Genomic DNA, 14,891 nt, shown 5'->3' on the forward strand with positions numbered 1-14,891 from the left:
GGGTGCTGCAGGGTGGAGGGCGGGTGCTGTCCTTGTAACTGTGCTGTAGGTCCCCAGGCAGTATCAGTGCCTGACTGACAACCCCCTGCTGCCTTTTGCTTGCTTATATTTGCATGCATATCCTATTTATATACTCTACTTCTGAAGCTGCAGAAATCATGTTCAAACTTAATTTTTTTTTCACTTATTTTATGTTTAAGTATTTTTTATTATCCGTGAAAAAAAGACTTCTTTACATTGTTATATTGTTTATATATCATTTTAAAATAATGTAATCTATATAATAATACAATAATTATATACTTAATGCTATAGTCATCGGTTAATCTGCTGATTTTTTTTAGTTGTTAAGCATCTGGACGGAAGGGAGGCGTTATGTTTTTGGGTTGTCTGTCCATCTATCGGTGAACATGAAATCTCAAGAACGCCTTGAGGGAATTTCCTAAAATTTGGCCAGATGTCCAGGATGACTCAAGGATAAACTGAGTAGAATTTGGTGGTCAAAGGTCACTGTGACCTCACAAAACACATTTTTAACTTAAGAATTCATACGATAACTACGCTAAAATTTTACACAAATGTCTGATAGGATAAACTGATAATGTTCTGCAAAAAGTAATTCTGCATTATTCAACGGCATAGCTCAGGAACAGCAACCTGACTGGTGTACGGAGGCATACAACCATGAAATAGAAAAAGTAAATAGTAAAAAAATTATAATAATAATCCCAAAACCTGGTTCATCAAACTCAGTGAGATGTCTCCAAATGTTTGTTTTGTCCAACTGTCCGAAACCCAAATATATTCTCTTAAATCATAAATGATGATGACTTGTGAAACGTGAAAAATGCTCATTGCTATTTCCTTTAAATGGCTTTTTTTGTCCAACCAACAGTCCAGCACCCAAAGACTCTTCATTTAATGTCCTCATGAAAATAGGTTGATTTTCTTTTTTTTTTTTTTTTTTTGGATAAACCTATCGATTAATTGGTTAATAGTTACAGCTCTAAATCTGATCTGATACTCCTTTAAACTTATTTTTACTTCAGGTTCCTCCTCATTGCTTCCACTAATAGACAAATGATCATAGAGCCATATGCAAACTCCTGCTGGTTGTGACGTTGTGTGATGACTGAAAATGATTGTGTAGGAGGAACAAGAAAGTGGAGAGGAGTGCAGTACTGAGGGAAGACAGATCCCCCGAGGCACACAAACTGTGACCTTCTATAGATAGAAAGTTGATGATTCAGATCACATTTATGGCATCAAACTGCTTCACCCTGATTTCATCTCTCTGTAGGTGTTGATTAAAGATGCGTGCTATTGTATCTTTCCCGATTGCCAATTTGATGATATTTTCCAACTCATCTCAGCCTTTTGCCGATAGCGATACATGAGCTCTTTTTTTTTCTTAATTGCAATGAACATCGAGTCTTTCCTGTCTGTGTGTTCGCCCGTCTCTCTACCTACAAAGATACACATACAATTCATGATAATGAGAAAGAACTTTGAGAAGTGTTTGGAAAGATTATTAGTGTTCTCGCTGTACTTCATTTCAATTTCTGCAAAGTCCGAACTATGCAAATTTTTCATAAAATTGACAGTTTTCCTTTCCTTACGGATGCCAAATTGCTGACATGCTGCGTACTAAAGGTTTGGTGGAGCATAGAAAATCTCCTGGTCACTCTCTTTGTCCGCTATGCGTCAGTACTTCTTCTGTGGTGTCTCTGGAGGAGACGCAAGCTGAAAAAAACACAAGTGATTGCAAAGTTAGTCAGCTACATTCATGATGACTATCATTAGGTGTATAATTTTAAATATTCATGACTAACTGTCTTTGTCTGTTTTCTCTATAGAGGAGGAAAACGTGGATGCAATTAAGGGATCTGCGATGTACCTCATGTGTACAGTCTCCTGGGGAACACAGATTAAATATGAATAAGTAAATACATATCAAACTGATTAGGAGGTAGGATATTTTACCAGCCGACCTCTATTCTCAATTATTAGCAGGACTTGCACTGTACATGTCCCTACATTTTGTCCTCTTTGGAAAAAGAGCATGTTTGCATGTGTCTGTGTCCCGGGTTATTTGAAGGAGTCAATTCCCAGTTACGCTCTGTAATTACTAAAACATGCAGACAGATGTATGAATGATTCATTATGAGATGGCAAACAAAGCAAAACATTTTTTTTTTTAATCTTTATCAGCTCAACCGTTGATGAAAGCACAAGTTAAAAAATAGTTAAAGCAATAAAAAATGTATTAAAATAATTTGCTTTAAAAAAAACAACAAAAAAAACACCCAAACTTTTGAGCTTGGAGACAAAGTTTGAATTCAAGAAAACGTGCCAGTGTATTTAGGTCATACCCATCTTTGTTCCATAACAAGCCAAATTAGACTTAATTTTTACATTGGTTTATTAAAAGTGTGGATCATTATTGTTTCAGTCAATGATTAATCGTAATCATTCTTCTTGATTCAGTAGACTCTTCCATTTGTCTGATGCCTCACTCAGAAGAAACTTATGCAAATTATACAAAGGGCTGTGAATTTAAGAAGCAGAGAACAGACTCAGAGTTACATGATTTTTCCAATATGATAAGAATATGGAGATAAGGGACTGCAGACTGATGGAAGTGTACTGATTGCCCATGTTTGTCATGTTCATGTTTTGTCCAACTGAACTCAAAAACGATACAACAGCATAATCTCACAGTTAATCAGTATTTTCTACTTTACAGTAACATGGTTTAAAAAATGACTGTGAGTGGTATGCTTGTATTGCCAAACCCAGTAGAAATAATTGAGCCTCACTGTTCTCAACAGTATTCCCTAAAAACTCAACCAAGACACAGATTTTTACTTAGATCCAAACTTCTGCATTTGTGTTCATAAATTAAATACTGAAACGCTGCTCACTTTTTTGTTTGTTTTCAGAAATAAGTGTTCTTCACTCTGCTTTTTGGACAACGAAAGTAAGACAAATCATATATACCAAGAAAAGAACTGGGATGGACAGCTCTACTCCTAAAGAGACTTCCTTATAAAATCTCAGGCTAGGCAATACAGCTTTAAGATAATATGGCAACGGTTTTAGGCTATATCGAACACATGATATAAATGTCAATATCTTGAGTCTCCAAAAGGCATTTCATAAAGAAATGGACTGGGTGACAAAATCAAAGATAAGAATATTTTTTACCAGATACCTCAGTATGGATATTGCAACAATATTGTAGGGACGACTGTTGGTACTTTCACAAAACATTAACCCAATGAGGTCCGCAAAATGAAATTACCAGTACTTTTTTAATTGATTGGCATCTCATCTTTCATATTTCAAGTATTTAGTAATTCATTATTTTAAAAATGCTGCAGTAAAACAACTTGAACATTATAGGCTACTTGCAAACTTGTACAAGAATATGGTTGAATTTGCTAATAACAATTTGATAAGATTTTTAACAGAATTTTTCAAATGTATGTAGAAATTAGTTATTATTTTTATTTTATCTAATATTTAAAATAATAAATGTTTATTATCTAATAGTAACCGTAGTATTAAAACGGTTTATCTAATAATTATATAAGATATATATATATATTTTTTTTTAATAATTAAAAGTGCTGTAGTGAAATATCAGAGTTATAACAGATGTAGGCCTATGTTTTAAAAAAAAAACTTTATCCATTTATGATGGCCTTCATGGCCATTTGAGCATAGATTTCTGAGTTCATGAGGTGCATTTGAAGGCACCATGACATTAATAGGATTTCTGTTAATGATCTCTAGCTACAATGTGTATTCAACGTCACTTACAATTTATTGATCAATATAAATTTTAATTCAAAATATTATTATAGTCTTCATAATACCAGGTGTGGGAGTTCAGTCCCGATACGGACCGGAGTCTGGACTTTCAGAGGCCCTGATATAATTGCTAAAGCCCTACTCGCATGGGACCATTATTACCGGAGGACCTAGTGTTAAACACCTAGAGGTGTCTAAAGGACTCAATCTTCAGTTTAGTTGTGCAACCCTGGTGTTGTGAAATGATGAAAGAATGAACCTTGCGTTTAGTTTGGGAAACAAGGGATAAGCAAAGTCTGTCTTTTACTCATATTTACTGACATTATCTTCTGGATATGATGTCAAGGGTAATTTACAGTTGTTTTGCCCACTTTGTGCATGTATTACGGGCATAAATACACCTTTACAGCTGTTTGGATCAAGTAAAAGAGGCTTTGTGGCTTTACTTGAATCCGAGAACTTTTGTTGCTCCTTACTTTCTCTGTCATCAGTTTTAAATGTCAATATAGTCTATCTCACAGCACAGCTGTTGACTGCTTGCTAACATATTTTGAGCTGCAATTAAATTTCGTACTTGTTCAGTTGTCTGACAACAGAAAACAGATGTTTAAAGCTCCTGTTTGTAAGATAGTAAAACTGACGCATTGGGTTTTCCAACTTGTCAAATTTGAAGCTTTGGGATTGTAGCTCGGGTCTGCCGCCTTCTGAAAGCGTCAGTATTTCACGAGTTGGGAATGACACTGGAAATCAACTATCTTACTAACAGGAGCTTTACAGAGGAATACAACCCCAAATCATGCTGATTAGCACAGGACTAATATTATCACATGACCTCTGTGAAATATGGTAGGTAATATGTTGTTTAATTCTTACTTGGCACATTACAGACATGGCAGATGTGCACGGGATTAAGATCACAGACGTCCTTCGCAATTCTGACGAATTGCTAGAGGTCCCCAGGTAAATAAGTCTCATGGGAATTGGGTTTAAGTGGGCGAAGGCAATTATTAGAACAGCTGGAACAGTCGGAGGTTCAGAAACAACAAATTACTATAATGCAGACTTTAAAACCAGGGAAAGACAACACTTTCACTATATCAGGATATGCTGTAATGATATCCAAAATCTGAGATGATACATATATATAGTCTCATCATGATCGAGATTATTTTTGACTTTTAGAGAAGTTGCTTTAGAGAGAATCTTATGTTCACATACAGTACATGCAGTTTCCAAATCACCTTGGCAACTAACAAAAAACCAAAACGTTTTGCTTCGAGCATCACTCAGACTATGAGCGCTGAGGTCGAGGGGGTAAAAGATTACAGAGGTGTGGTGAGAAGTCGTTACTTGCGGCACAGCCTTTACTCAATGCACAGACCCGTGACAGACCCATGCTTCTAGTAGATTGGGCGTGCATATTGAGAGCAGTTTTCCTTACGTTCGCTCCTATAGGCCTATTGAAATTGCTTTCATAGTCTTGCAGGCTCCATTTAGAGAATGACTCACCTCCACTGGTGCTCTAATGGGAAAATTGATGGGTGAAAAGAATAGAGTTAAACAGCTGGGTAACACAGACCATGTGGTACATTGAGTACAAATGTGGCATTATTCTACAGTGTGAGCCTAGAACCTGCTGGGGTAACCTGTAGATAAGAAGGATGATTTCAGAACGCTCGCAGTTCATTGAAGCATTAAATAGAAAGCGATGCATGCAACACAGGCATGCTGCAAGACAAGAAGAAGACCTTGAGCTGTCTCCTATATAAATCCAAACAACATACTACGCAACGCCTCAGCAACAAGCAATTATGGAACCCATATTTGGTTAAATCAAACATACCCAGGCATTTTAAACAGTGTTGGAACATAAAATACATGCAGTAAAATCCATAGCACATGAAAATATTGATTCTGTAATCCTGTTAAACCTCGTTGAAACCAAGGGGAGTGACTGTCTCACTTATGAACAGTCTATTAAAACAGCTCATTTCTGCCAACATCTGTCAGATTTGCGCGCCTGCAGCAGTTGTCATTTTGTCCCGAGTCTACCTCCAGTTTTGCTCTTTCACCTGTTTATCCACTTGATTTTTCAGAGTAATGCTGTTCACTGAAATGTTACGGAGTATCCCTGTTGTTCAGTGTCTGCCATGGAAGCAAAACCGCTAACTCAAATTCCCTGTAGCGTGGAGTCTGTGTTTTCTGCACATGCACAATCAGTAACTGTTGAACTCTGTCTGCCCCTCTGTCCTTCCCCAGGGTAGCAGGTTGACTCTTAGTAGCAGCAGTTCATTCATGCTGAATCTATTCTGCAGTGTAATAATGGTGCTGAACAGATAGCTCCTGAAGATGTTCCATTTAAGGGAATATATTGATTGAGCGGCGAAAGTTGGATGGTTGGAATGGCATTACGTGGCGAGCACTCCATTCTAGCACAGCCCTTAAAAGGAGCAACTGTTCCTTTTACCTGTAGAGGAGGAGTAGCTGTGGTGTATCACCTACAGTATCACTTCAGTCATCCTCATCACTTCCTGTCCCGAGCTGTATAGTGAGGATCGGTCACACAATCTTTGCGGTGACGCCGACATCATTGGCTGGATTTCAAACCACGATGAGAATTCATATCTGGAGAAAATCAACAATGAGAACACAACCTGCTGCTCAGTGTCAACAAAACCAAGGAGCTGATTGTTGACTTTAGAGAAAAGGAGGCAAAGACACACACCTGTGTCTACATCATGGAGCTGAGTTAGAGCAGGTGAACAGTTTAAGGTCACTAGGAATCAGCATCACAGAGAACACGTGCATCATGGACATTATGCAGTTTGGGAAAGCTCAGAAATGACTGTATTTTTCGAGGAGCAATAAAAAGCATCCTGACTGTAAAACGTCACAAACCGGCATGATTCATGCACGGCTCAGTACAGGAAGGCTCTACAGCGGGTAATTAAAATAAGCCCCCAGGAACAGCGCTGAGCTTTGAAGCCAATTTGACATAGTGGTCGTACCATGTAATTACAATGTCAAGTGATGCACATTGTGAAAGAAGTGGCTGTCAAACAACTGATACATTTTTTGAGCTCATTTCACTATCAGAATTTGAGCCATTTCCGACAGCATTTGTAAGATCTAGAAGAGCCACACCATTAAATTGTTTTATTCCCATTAAAGTTAGCCGAGGGCTGAACCGGAAGTTAGCTGCTCCGTCGGTGGAAGTTTCTAGTGTGCACGCTCGATGGGCCGGACAATACGGCCAGAAGATCCCAGTAATTTTATAGCCATGATGTCAAGCTTTTTGGGCTTCTTTCATAGGAACGAATGGTGCTCTGCCTCTGATGCTGTATCCAGTTTTTCCTTAACATATCACTGGATTAAAACAGAACATATTTGGTTCCCAGCTTTTGGGAGTCAGTGATATCAGTGAGGTGAGGTGTCTGCACAGAGCCCACATGATAGTAAAAGACAACACCCACCTCAGCCACAGTCTGTTCACCCTGCTGATGTACTGTATGTACTGTATAGTACGTCTAACCATCCTCTCTATGTAGTCAGTTGTACTGATCTACATTACATTAAACTGTGCTGTCATCGTTTATGGATAGTATATCCATTTCATTTTACAATAAACATAATGTGTCTCGGTTATCGTATATGACATAAAGATTACCGTTAATATCCTAGTGCCATCAGTTGTATAACACATTTTCAGTGGCTCTGGCTTAGGTATAATAAAACCTGAGGGTTTGAAGAATGCAGCTGTGTAACAGTGACCATATCACTACACAGTTTGTCTTTTTATTGTGGTATTGGTAAAAGTGTGTACTATATGATATTATTGTACTTGAACAAAACCAAAGCAGTGAACTATGATACAGGCATGTGCAAAGTAATCTACTGTACTTATCCCATTTGTATTGCATCTCAGTGATACTTTTAAGTATCCGCTGCAGGGTATATATCTATATATATATATATATATATATATATATATATATATATATATATATATATATATATATATATATATGTATATATGTATATATTTTATAACTGTAACTGTAGAGGACACAATGCTACATTTTACACAACAACAAGATTAAATGTAAACACCATACTTACAAGTTGATACGAGTGTGTAATCAATAGGTCCACAGGGGAGCACAGAGGGCCCCAACTTGAGCTGTCTACCATAAACCTAATTGGATTCTTGTTATGCCTTTACCCATACTGCTAGAGAATCAGTTCGATAAACAATCCTTTTAAAGCCAGAAAGCAACTAAAAAGCTTGTAGACAATGCATCTCGTTTATTTTCCCATCTATAGAGAGACAAAGTCCCTCCCCTTCCGGCATCCCCTATGGGAGCTTAGTCCACAAAAAATATTTTTGGTATTAAATCAACAGAAATAAATATTTGTTTGTCCCCGTTTGACTTGTGCAATACAGTACACCTGTAATTTTTATTAGTTTGGTCAAGAAATTTGCAGTGGAGATAGTAACATACCATTTTTGTACCATTTTGTGTTAAAGCGCTCAGTACACTACATCTACATCTACATCTCTCGTCTCGCTCAATATACGTCAACAACATCGCTGTCCGCTTGACACAGGAAAAGTATGGAAAGAGGTGAATATCACTACGAGTGAGGTCGTGTTGAGAGCTGCAGCCATGTGGAAGTGAAGTTAGTCAGTTGTATAATCTAGCTAATATGTGGGGACCAATTCTACAAGGTTTCGGTCATGGGTTTTGGGGAACGTCAAACAAGGCGTCACCTACATAACTGTTGGGTGTGTGGTCTTTCTTATTACATATTTTCACAGGCTTTTCGTTCAACCATTTTATGACATACTGTGATTTTCTTGAACAAACATCATATGTGTATTTTGTGGCACAGCTCAGTCTTTTTTGTTTTTTGTAAATCTGTATCCCTAATACAGTTTTAACACAGATTTGACTGGAATTGAAATGTGATATTGTGATATAGACTTCCTTGAAAAAATACATCTGAATGATAGTAGGGGTCAAAAATTAACATTTTCTTTTCAAATCCCATGGCAGGGCCTACTTAGGTCAAGACGTGTGCTGAATCAGCTGCAAAAAAATGAGGGGCCTAATGCCAGACCAGCATCACAAAGCCCCAGTGGGAAATAGGCGTGTGTGTACGCTTCATCTGGCCTGTGTGTTAGCCTAATAGTCCCAGAGATGTTCTGAGTGTGAAATTGATGTAAGCAAAAAAAAAAAAAGCAGGAGTGGGTGATGACTACTGGAAATGTGGGGGATTTCAAGGATTCAAAACAGACTGATACAGAAGAATGAAAGATGCAAACAAGAACCAGTGTTTTCAGTGGAGATATTCAGTTAGTGGTGCCCTTGGCTTTTTCTTTTTTGTTAGTTAATTAGAGTTGATTCATCTCAGCCTTTAAATGCTTCTCCTAACTAAAGGAAAGATGCAGGTGGCAGGTTATGCTCGGTCATGGATGCATTGTTTTATCTGGCTCGTACCTAATTAGCTCAAATTCAGGTTTGCTGACTCTGCAGGGCAGTTCATGTGGCTTTAAACGTTAATGTTCGTATAGAATATTTCACACTTTAAAATTGGTCTCATTTTGTCACATATTTGGATATCAGGTCATCACCACTGGAGATAATCTTCCTAACAACCAGTGAAATCAGCTATGAATGCTGCAGGCCATAATGTCCCCATTGTTATATGTTGTATATTGAGTATTCTTAGCAGAGGACATATTTAATTTATCATCGTCTCTACTGTGGATATATCTGCTCCCACATTATGGTGCATTTATGTGTCTTACTGTGACATCTCGGTGCACAAATTGCTCTTAATGAGTGTTAATGGGAGTCAGTGCAAAACCGTTGTCATGTGGTGAGGCTTTGAAGCTGAAAGCACCCCATGCCTCCTTGTCTTTTTTATATACAATAACACTAATGTGTTGTTTGTCTGATTCAAAACAAGCTGAAGTTGACTTCATATACACAGCTCTGAAAGGTTCTGAAAAGCATTTCACACCCCGTACCTGACCCCGACAAATTGCAATTCATCCTGTGAGGAGGAGTGTCAGCTTTTATGACCTTCCACGATACAGCTATTCCCATGATAAACCCGTCTATCAGAAGGGTTTTCTCCCAGCCTGGAGCCTTGTGATACTTCGGGGAGAACACTTTGATTTATTTGCTGTGATGCACTCTTTCTTGCGACATCTACCTTTAGCGAATAAACCCAACTGTGGCAGTCCCTCATCAGCAGGAGACCCAATAGAGGCTGTAATTCCCTGCAGACTCAAACACATATTATATTTCTCTGTGTGACAGAGATGAAATTGGGCCAACCTTGCATGAAATGCCTCTGCTCATAGCTGAGAAACGCCTTTAAAATGAGAAAGAACTTAACATAACAAAGATTATTTCTTGCTTTCAGACAAATTTGCTCGTTTTTTGAGATTTATTGCAAACCCTAGAGCTTTTAACTTGACAAATTATTTATAATTTGCATTTATTGTGTACTGATTGAGTGGATCAATACCTTGTATGAAAACTACTACAGTATCTGCATTCCTTTCTCCTTCTGAAGACGCAGGGTGACTTTGGCACATTTTTTGAATGTTAAGAGCGGAAATCTAAACATTCACTGTATTCCCAGTTTTCTAAATCAAACATATCTGGAGTTTGATCAGATGTGTGATGTATGGCACACATGGTATAGGCAACTAGGAGATCTACAGTGTTGTTTCACTCTTTTGTGCAGATTGTTTGGATTAGATAATAGCTGATGATTTCGTTTTTGATCGCTTATAATTGGATCACACAACAGTATTGCTCTTTTATGTGTTTTTAATAGGTTTTGGACAGCAGTGGAGTTCTTTGGCACAGAGGCATAAGCTATATCAGGCTGTGACTACACCGACAGTACTTGTCTGTAGAATATATTCATTGTTGGCTTTGTTCTCTGTAGAGAAACTGTTGTTAATAATGGAAAGATAAATAAACGGCAAACCTATGCTTCTAATACAGATTTGATCCCGTACATGTGTAGTGTCCTTGGACATAAAAAAAACCCCACAGGATGAGTGGTGACCAGTTGTGCTTTTAAGCCTTTCTTTTGAATGGTCACAATGAGTCGGGAAAGGTTCCCGTTTCAGCCGCAGACCGGTGTATGACGTGGTTTGTGTCCTTAGGCCTGTGAGGCGCACCCTCTTCTGTTATCACAAAGTATTGAATTTTGTGTTTGTTTGTTCCTAACACAGACCTCTTCCTTTTCATCACTCAGCCTCTGGCCTGCATGTGTTGTTCAGCTGTAATGTCTTAGCCTGAGCCCAGGGAGTACAGATGGCTTAGGGGGCTCAACATCACCAAAGTTAGTGAAACCATGGATCGTACCACAGCATCTGTGGGGGCGCTTTTTCCACAGGCTCTGAGGGATTGTAATTGATTCTGCTTATCAACACGATTCTATTTCAACTCTACAATTGATTCCTGATCAATTTTAGTCAAGCTGGTTGTAGCCTGAGAGATAGCTGTAACAACAGTCTGTCATCACAAGCATTCATTCTCATTCAAGTTTTCATAGTCAAAGAAAAGTATTTGAGTTGCACAATAGTGATTTTTTCAGCCAATACCAATAAAATAACCAATAATTTTGCTTTTTATATTTTAAAGACGTAGTGAGCATAGACAGTATGAGAGTTGTTTTTCGAACATTGTAGACTTTCCCCTTCCTCTCAAACCTCTTCATCTTTTTCTTATTCTTTGTGTTTATTGGCGAAGCGCAAACCAACTTTACAGGTGCATACTGCCACCTACTGCATCGAGTGCATAGATGCTGCGATTGTTAAGTCCATGAAAGCAATTTTGCTAAATATTATCTGCTCAAATTATCAGCTATACATTTTCACAGAAACCAATAAATTGCCTAAAATATAAATTTCCCATTGCCGATATATACTTTACATCCGTAAAAAATGTGCTTAGCCTGCCTGCATGGCGCCAATGTACAGTATAACGCAGGATATGTACCCTCGGTAACAGATGTGCTGTCCTGCCATGACCCCTTCTTGTTGTTTCTAGTTTCTAGCAGAGTAGACTCACAAGTTTGAGCTCAGTGTTTTGCAATGGGGACTTCCTGTGCCCAGAGATCCTTTATACCTTCCAGTATAGCTGTGTTAAACAAAACCTCCTTATGATATGATGTGTGTTCTTTATTGTTGAAGAGGATGTGAAGCACTTTGTTGTTAAATGTCTGTCTTTGATGTTTGATGTTTTTATATGTGGTTGTTTTTGTTTAACAATTGCCACAGACACAAAAGAATGTCCTAACTAAGTAAATAACTAACTAACTACTAATCAACCAACCTACTAATTCACTTACTTACTAACTTACTAATTAACTCATGTACTTACTTAATTATTAACTTACTAACTAATTAACTCACTAACTACTTAGTAATTACTAATTTACCAACGTACTAACTTACTTACTTACTGATTAACTAACTTACTAATTAATTGACACCCAAACTAACTCACTGACTGACTAACTAACTAACTAACTACTAACTACTTATTAATTAACTAACAGTCAGAAAGGCATGCCAGCATTGATTAAAAACATTGATAAGCTCAGAGGCATATGATTCTAATGGATTGGACAATTTGAAACCATTTTGCAGCCGTTCTGGTTCTGGATTCCCATCGCCACCATCTTTAACTTTCTTTTCTGCCTGAATGCTAAGACATGATTGAGATGCTTCTTGACCCAAGCATCATGTTGAGGCCCTTGTTCTGGGGTTTCTGGGCTGTAGCCATGATCTTAATGATAATCAGCCTCAACAACAGAATTGTTAGAAATGACCTATAAAAATGTGAACCACTGCTGAATGCTGATTTCTGAATTACTCAGAACAATTAAACCTCTCTATGGCTCTTATCTCCATATTTCCCTCTCTGCCATGTTAACCAGTTGTTATATTTTGTAATTAATTTGCCATATTATTCATAATGACTGTATATTAATTCCTTTTTTTGTACAATCAATTGTTAATAATATTTTTTCTAGTTATTCATTACACGTTCTTCTTTTATGTCTTAGGATGTTGGGTGGCTGAGAAGAATGGAGGTTGTACCTAAGCTGGGTGCCTAGCAAACCCATGGGGAACTGACAGGAACAGTGCTGGATGGAGGCCAAGACACTGGATGGCGAAGACGAGGAAGCGCACAGTATTGTGGATCACTTGTGTTGTTTGTTCTCTTTCTCAGCTGATCCAAAGTAGATGCAAAATATTCTGCAACGTGCCTAATTTGCTCGCTCTGTCACGTGTCACCCATGGAGAGATGGAAAAAAGAATAAAAAGGATAGGCAGCCAGGGCTAAAGAAACTCGTTCACTGCATGTGGGAGTCGCAGTACTATTTCTGCAGGTTTTAAGGTGAGAACAAAAGCATAGACACTACATAACATTTCCTCCTCACAACTCTGTTGGATTCATATGAATTAGAGACCCAAGGGGAGCCAGTAGATAGTAACCATCATGGGCAGGTGTAAAGGCAAGGCTTCCTGGTTACTGTTGTTAGCTGGGTTGGTGCTATCAGGAATAGCTTTGGAATATGAGGGGGTTCCTGGTCAGTGGACACGTTATGGCCAGTGGGATGCCAAAGCAACAGGTGAGCTCAGCTTTATTCTGAGCACCAACGTCAGCAAAGCGCTGGTGCTCTATCTGGACGATGGAGGGAACTGCGACTTCCTGGAGCTTCTAATTGCAGACGGGAGGCTCCAGTTGCGCTTCACCATCCACTGTGCCGAACCGGCCTCCCTGCACACAGAGACACGCATCAACGACCGGCGCTGGCACAGAGTCCTTCTCTCTCGTAATTTCAGAGAGACCAGGCTGGTGGTGGACAATGAGGAGAAAGTGGCTGAGGTGAAGTCCAAGAGAAAAGAGATGGTAGTGGAGAGTGACCTCTACGTAGGGGGGATCTCACCCGATGTTCGTCTCTCTGCCCTGACGTCCAGCACTGTTAAATATGAGCCCCCGTTCCAGGGCTTTATAGCCAATTTGAAACTTGGGGAGGCGCTACCAGTGCTGTTGGATGGTCAAGCTGTTCATAGTGATTTGGAGTATATATGTGCCACAAACCCTCCCTGCAGCAACAAAGGCATATGCTCCATCAGCCAAGGGGAGGTCGTCTGTGACTGTATCAACTCCAGCTACAGGGGAAGGTACTGCCATGAAGGTAAGGAAGATATCATCCTCGTGTGTTTTCGCATTTAAGTATTTTTTGCTGTCTGATTTTGGGACAGATTTTGGGATGTGTTGATTTCTGTGATTATTAAAGGTTCAGTGTGTAAGATTAAGTGGGATGTAAAATCACCTGAAACTTTGAGCCATCGTGTTTTCATTACCATAGCCTTTAAAGGTACAATATGTAAGAATTGGCCACCTTGAATTCATACTCCCAAATAGAGACAGCCTATCAGTAACTGCTAGCTGCAGCTAACTGTGTTCTTTTTATACATGACTGAACTACTACTGTACTGTTCAGGGTTTCAGGCCTGGGGTTAGCTGGTTAGCATGCTAACTTCAGTATATATCTCTTCAACACAATACATAGACGTCTTTGACATAACATCAAAATTGTAATTTGTAAAAAAGTTAATTTTTGATTGGTTAAAATTCTTACATATTGCACATTTAATATTAAGAGAAGGAGTGGATCCTTTTCTCACAGCACCATAATGTTTCACCAGTAGCCCAGAACGGACAAACCAAGCAAAGGGCTGGGTTTTTTTACATTTTCAGCGTGACGAGGGGTGTTCAGTTGGTTGCAATCTGTAACCTCCCCGCTAGGTACCAATAAATCCTACACACTGGGTCCTTTATTGGGGTTTTTGAGACTTGTGATGGAAGCATGTCGTTGTTTGTGGTGTTGTCCTGAACAGCAGCTAATGCTAAATGCTAAAATGTAATGTAATAATAGTACAAGTAGGGAGCAGCCACCCATTCAATGCAGAGCAGAGGCATTCATGTATAATCACCTGGTAAAGTGACTCATAATCTATATAGAGT

At 38.7% G+C, this 14,891-nt stretch overlaps 1 protein-coding gene across 1 annotated transcript in view; it reads left to right on the forward strand.

Moving 5' to 3' along the window:
• Positions 1–14,891, forward strand: part of LOC311269105 (neurexin-2-like) — a 137,614-nt gene that overhangs the window by 18,368 nt on the left and 104,355 nt on the right. The window contains 1 exon segment of the mRNA XM_084373096.1: positions 12,919–14,058. Within this exon segment, the coding sequence (XP_084229222.1) occupies positions 13,356–14,058 (703 nt within the window). The 5' untranslated portion in view covers positions 12,919–13,355.

Source organism: Pagrus pagrus, assembly GCF_965226575.1.
Source record: "Pagrus pagrus genome assembly, chromosome: 14".
In the NCBI taxonomy this organism is placed as follows: domain Eukaryota; kingdom Metazoa; phylum Chordata; class Actinopteri; order Spariformes; family Sparidae; genus Pagrus; species Pagrus pagrus.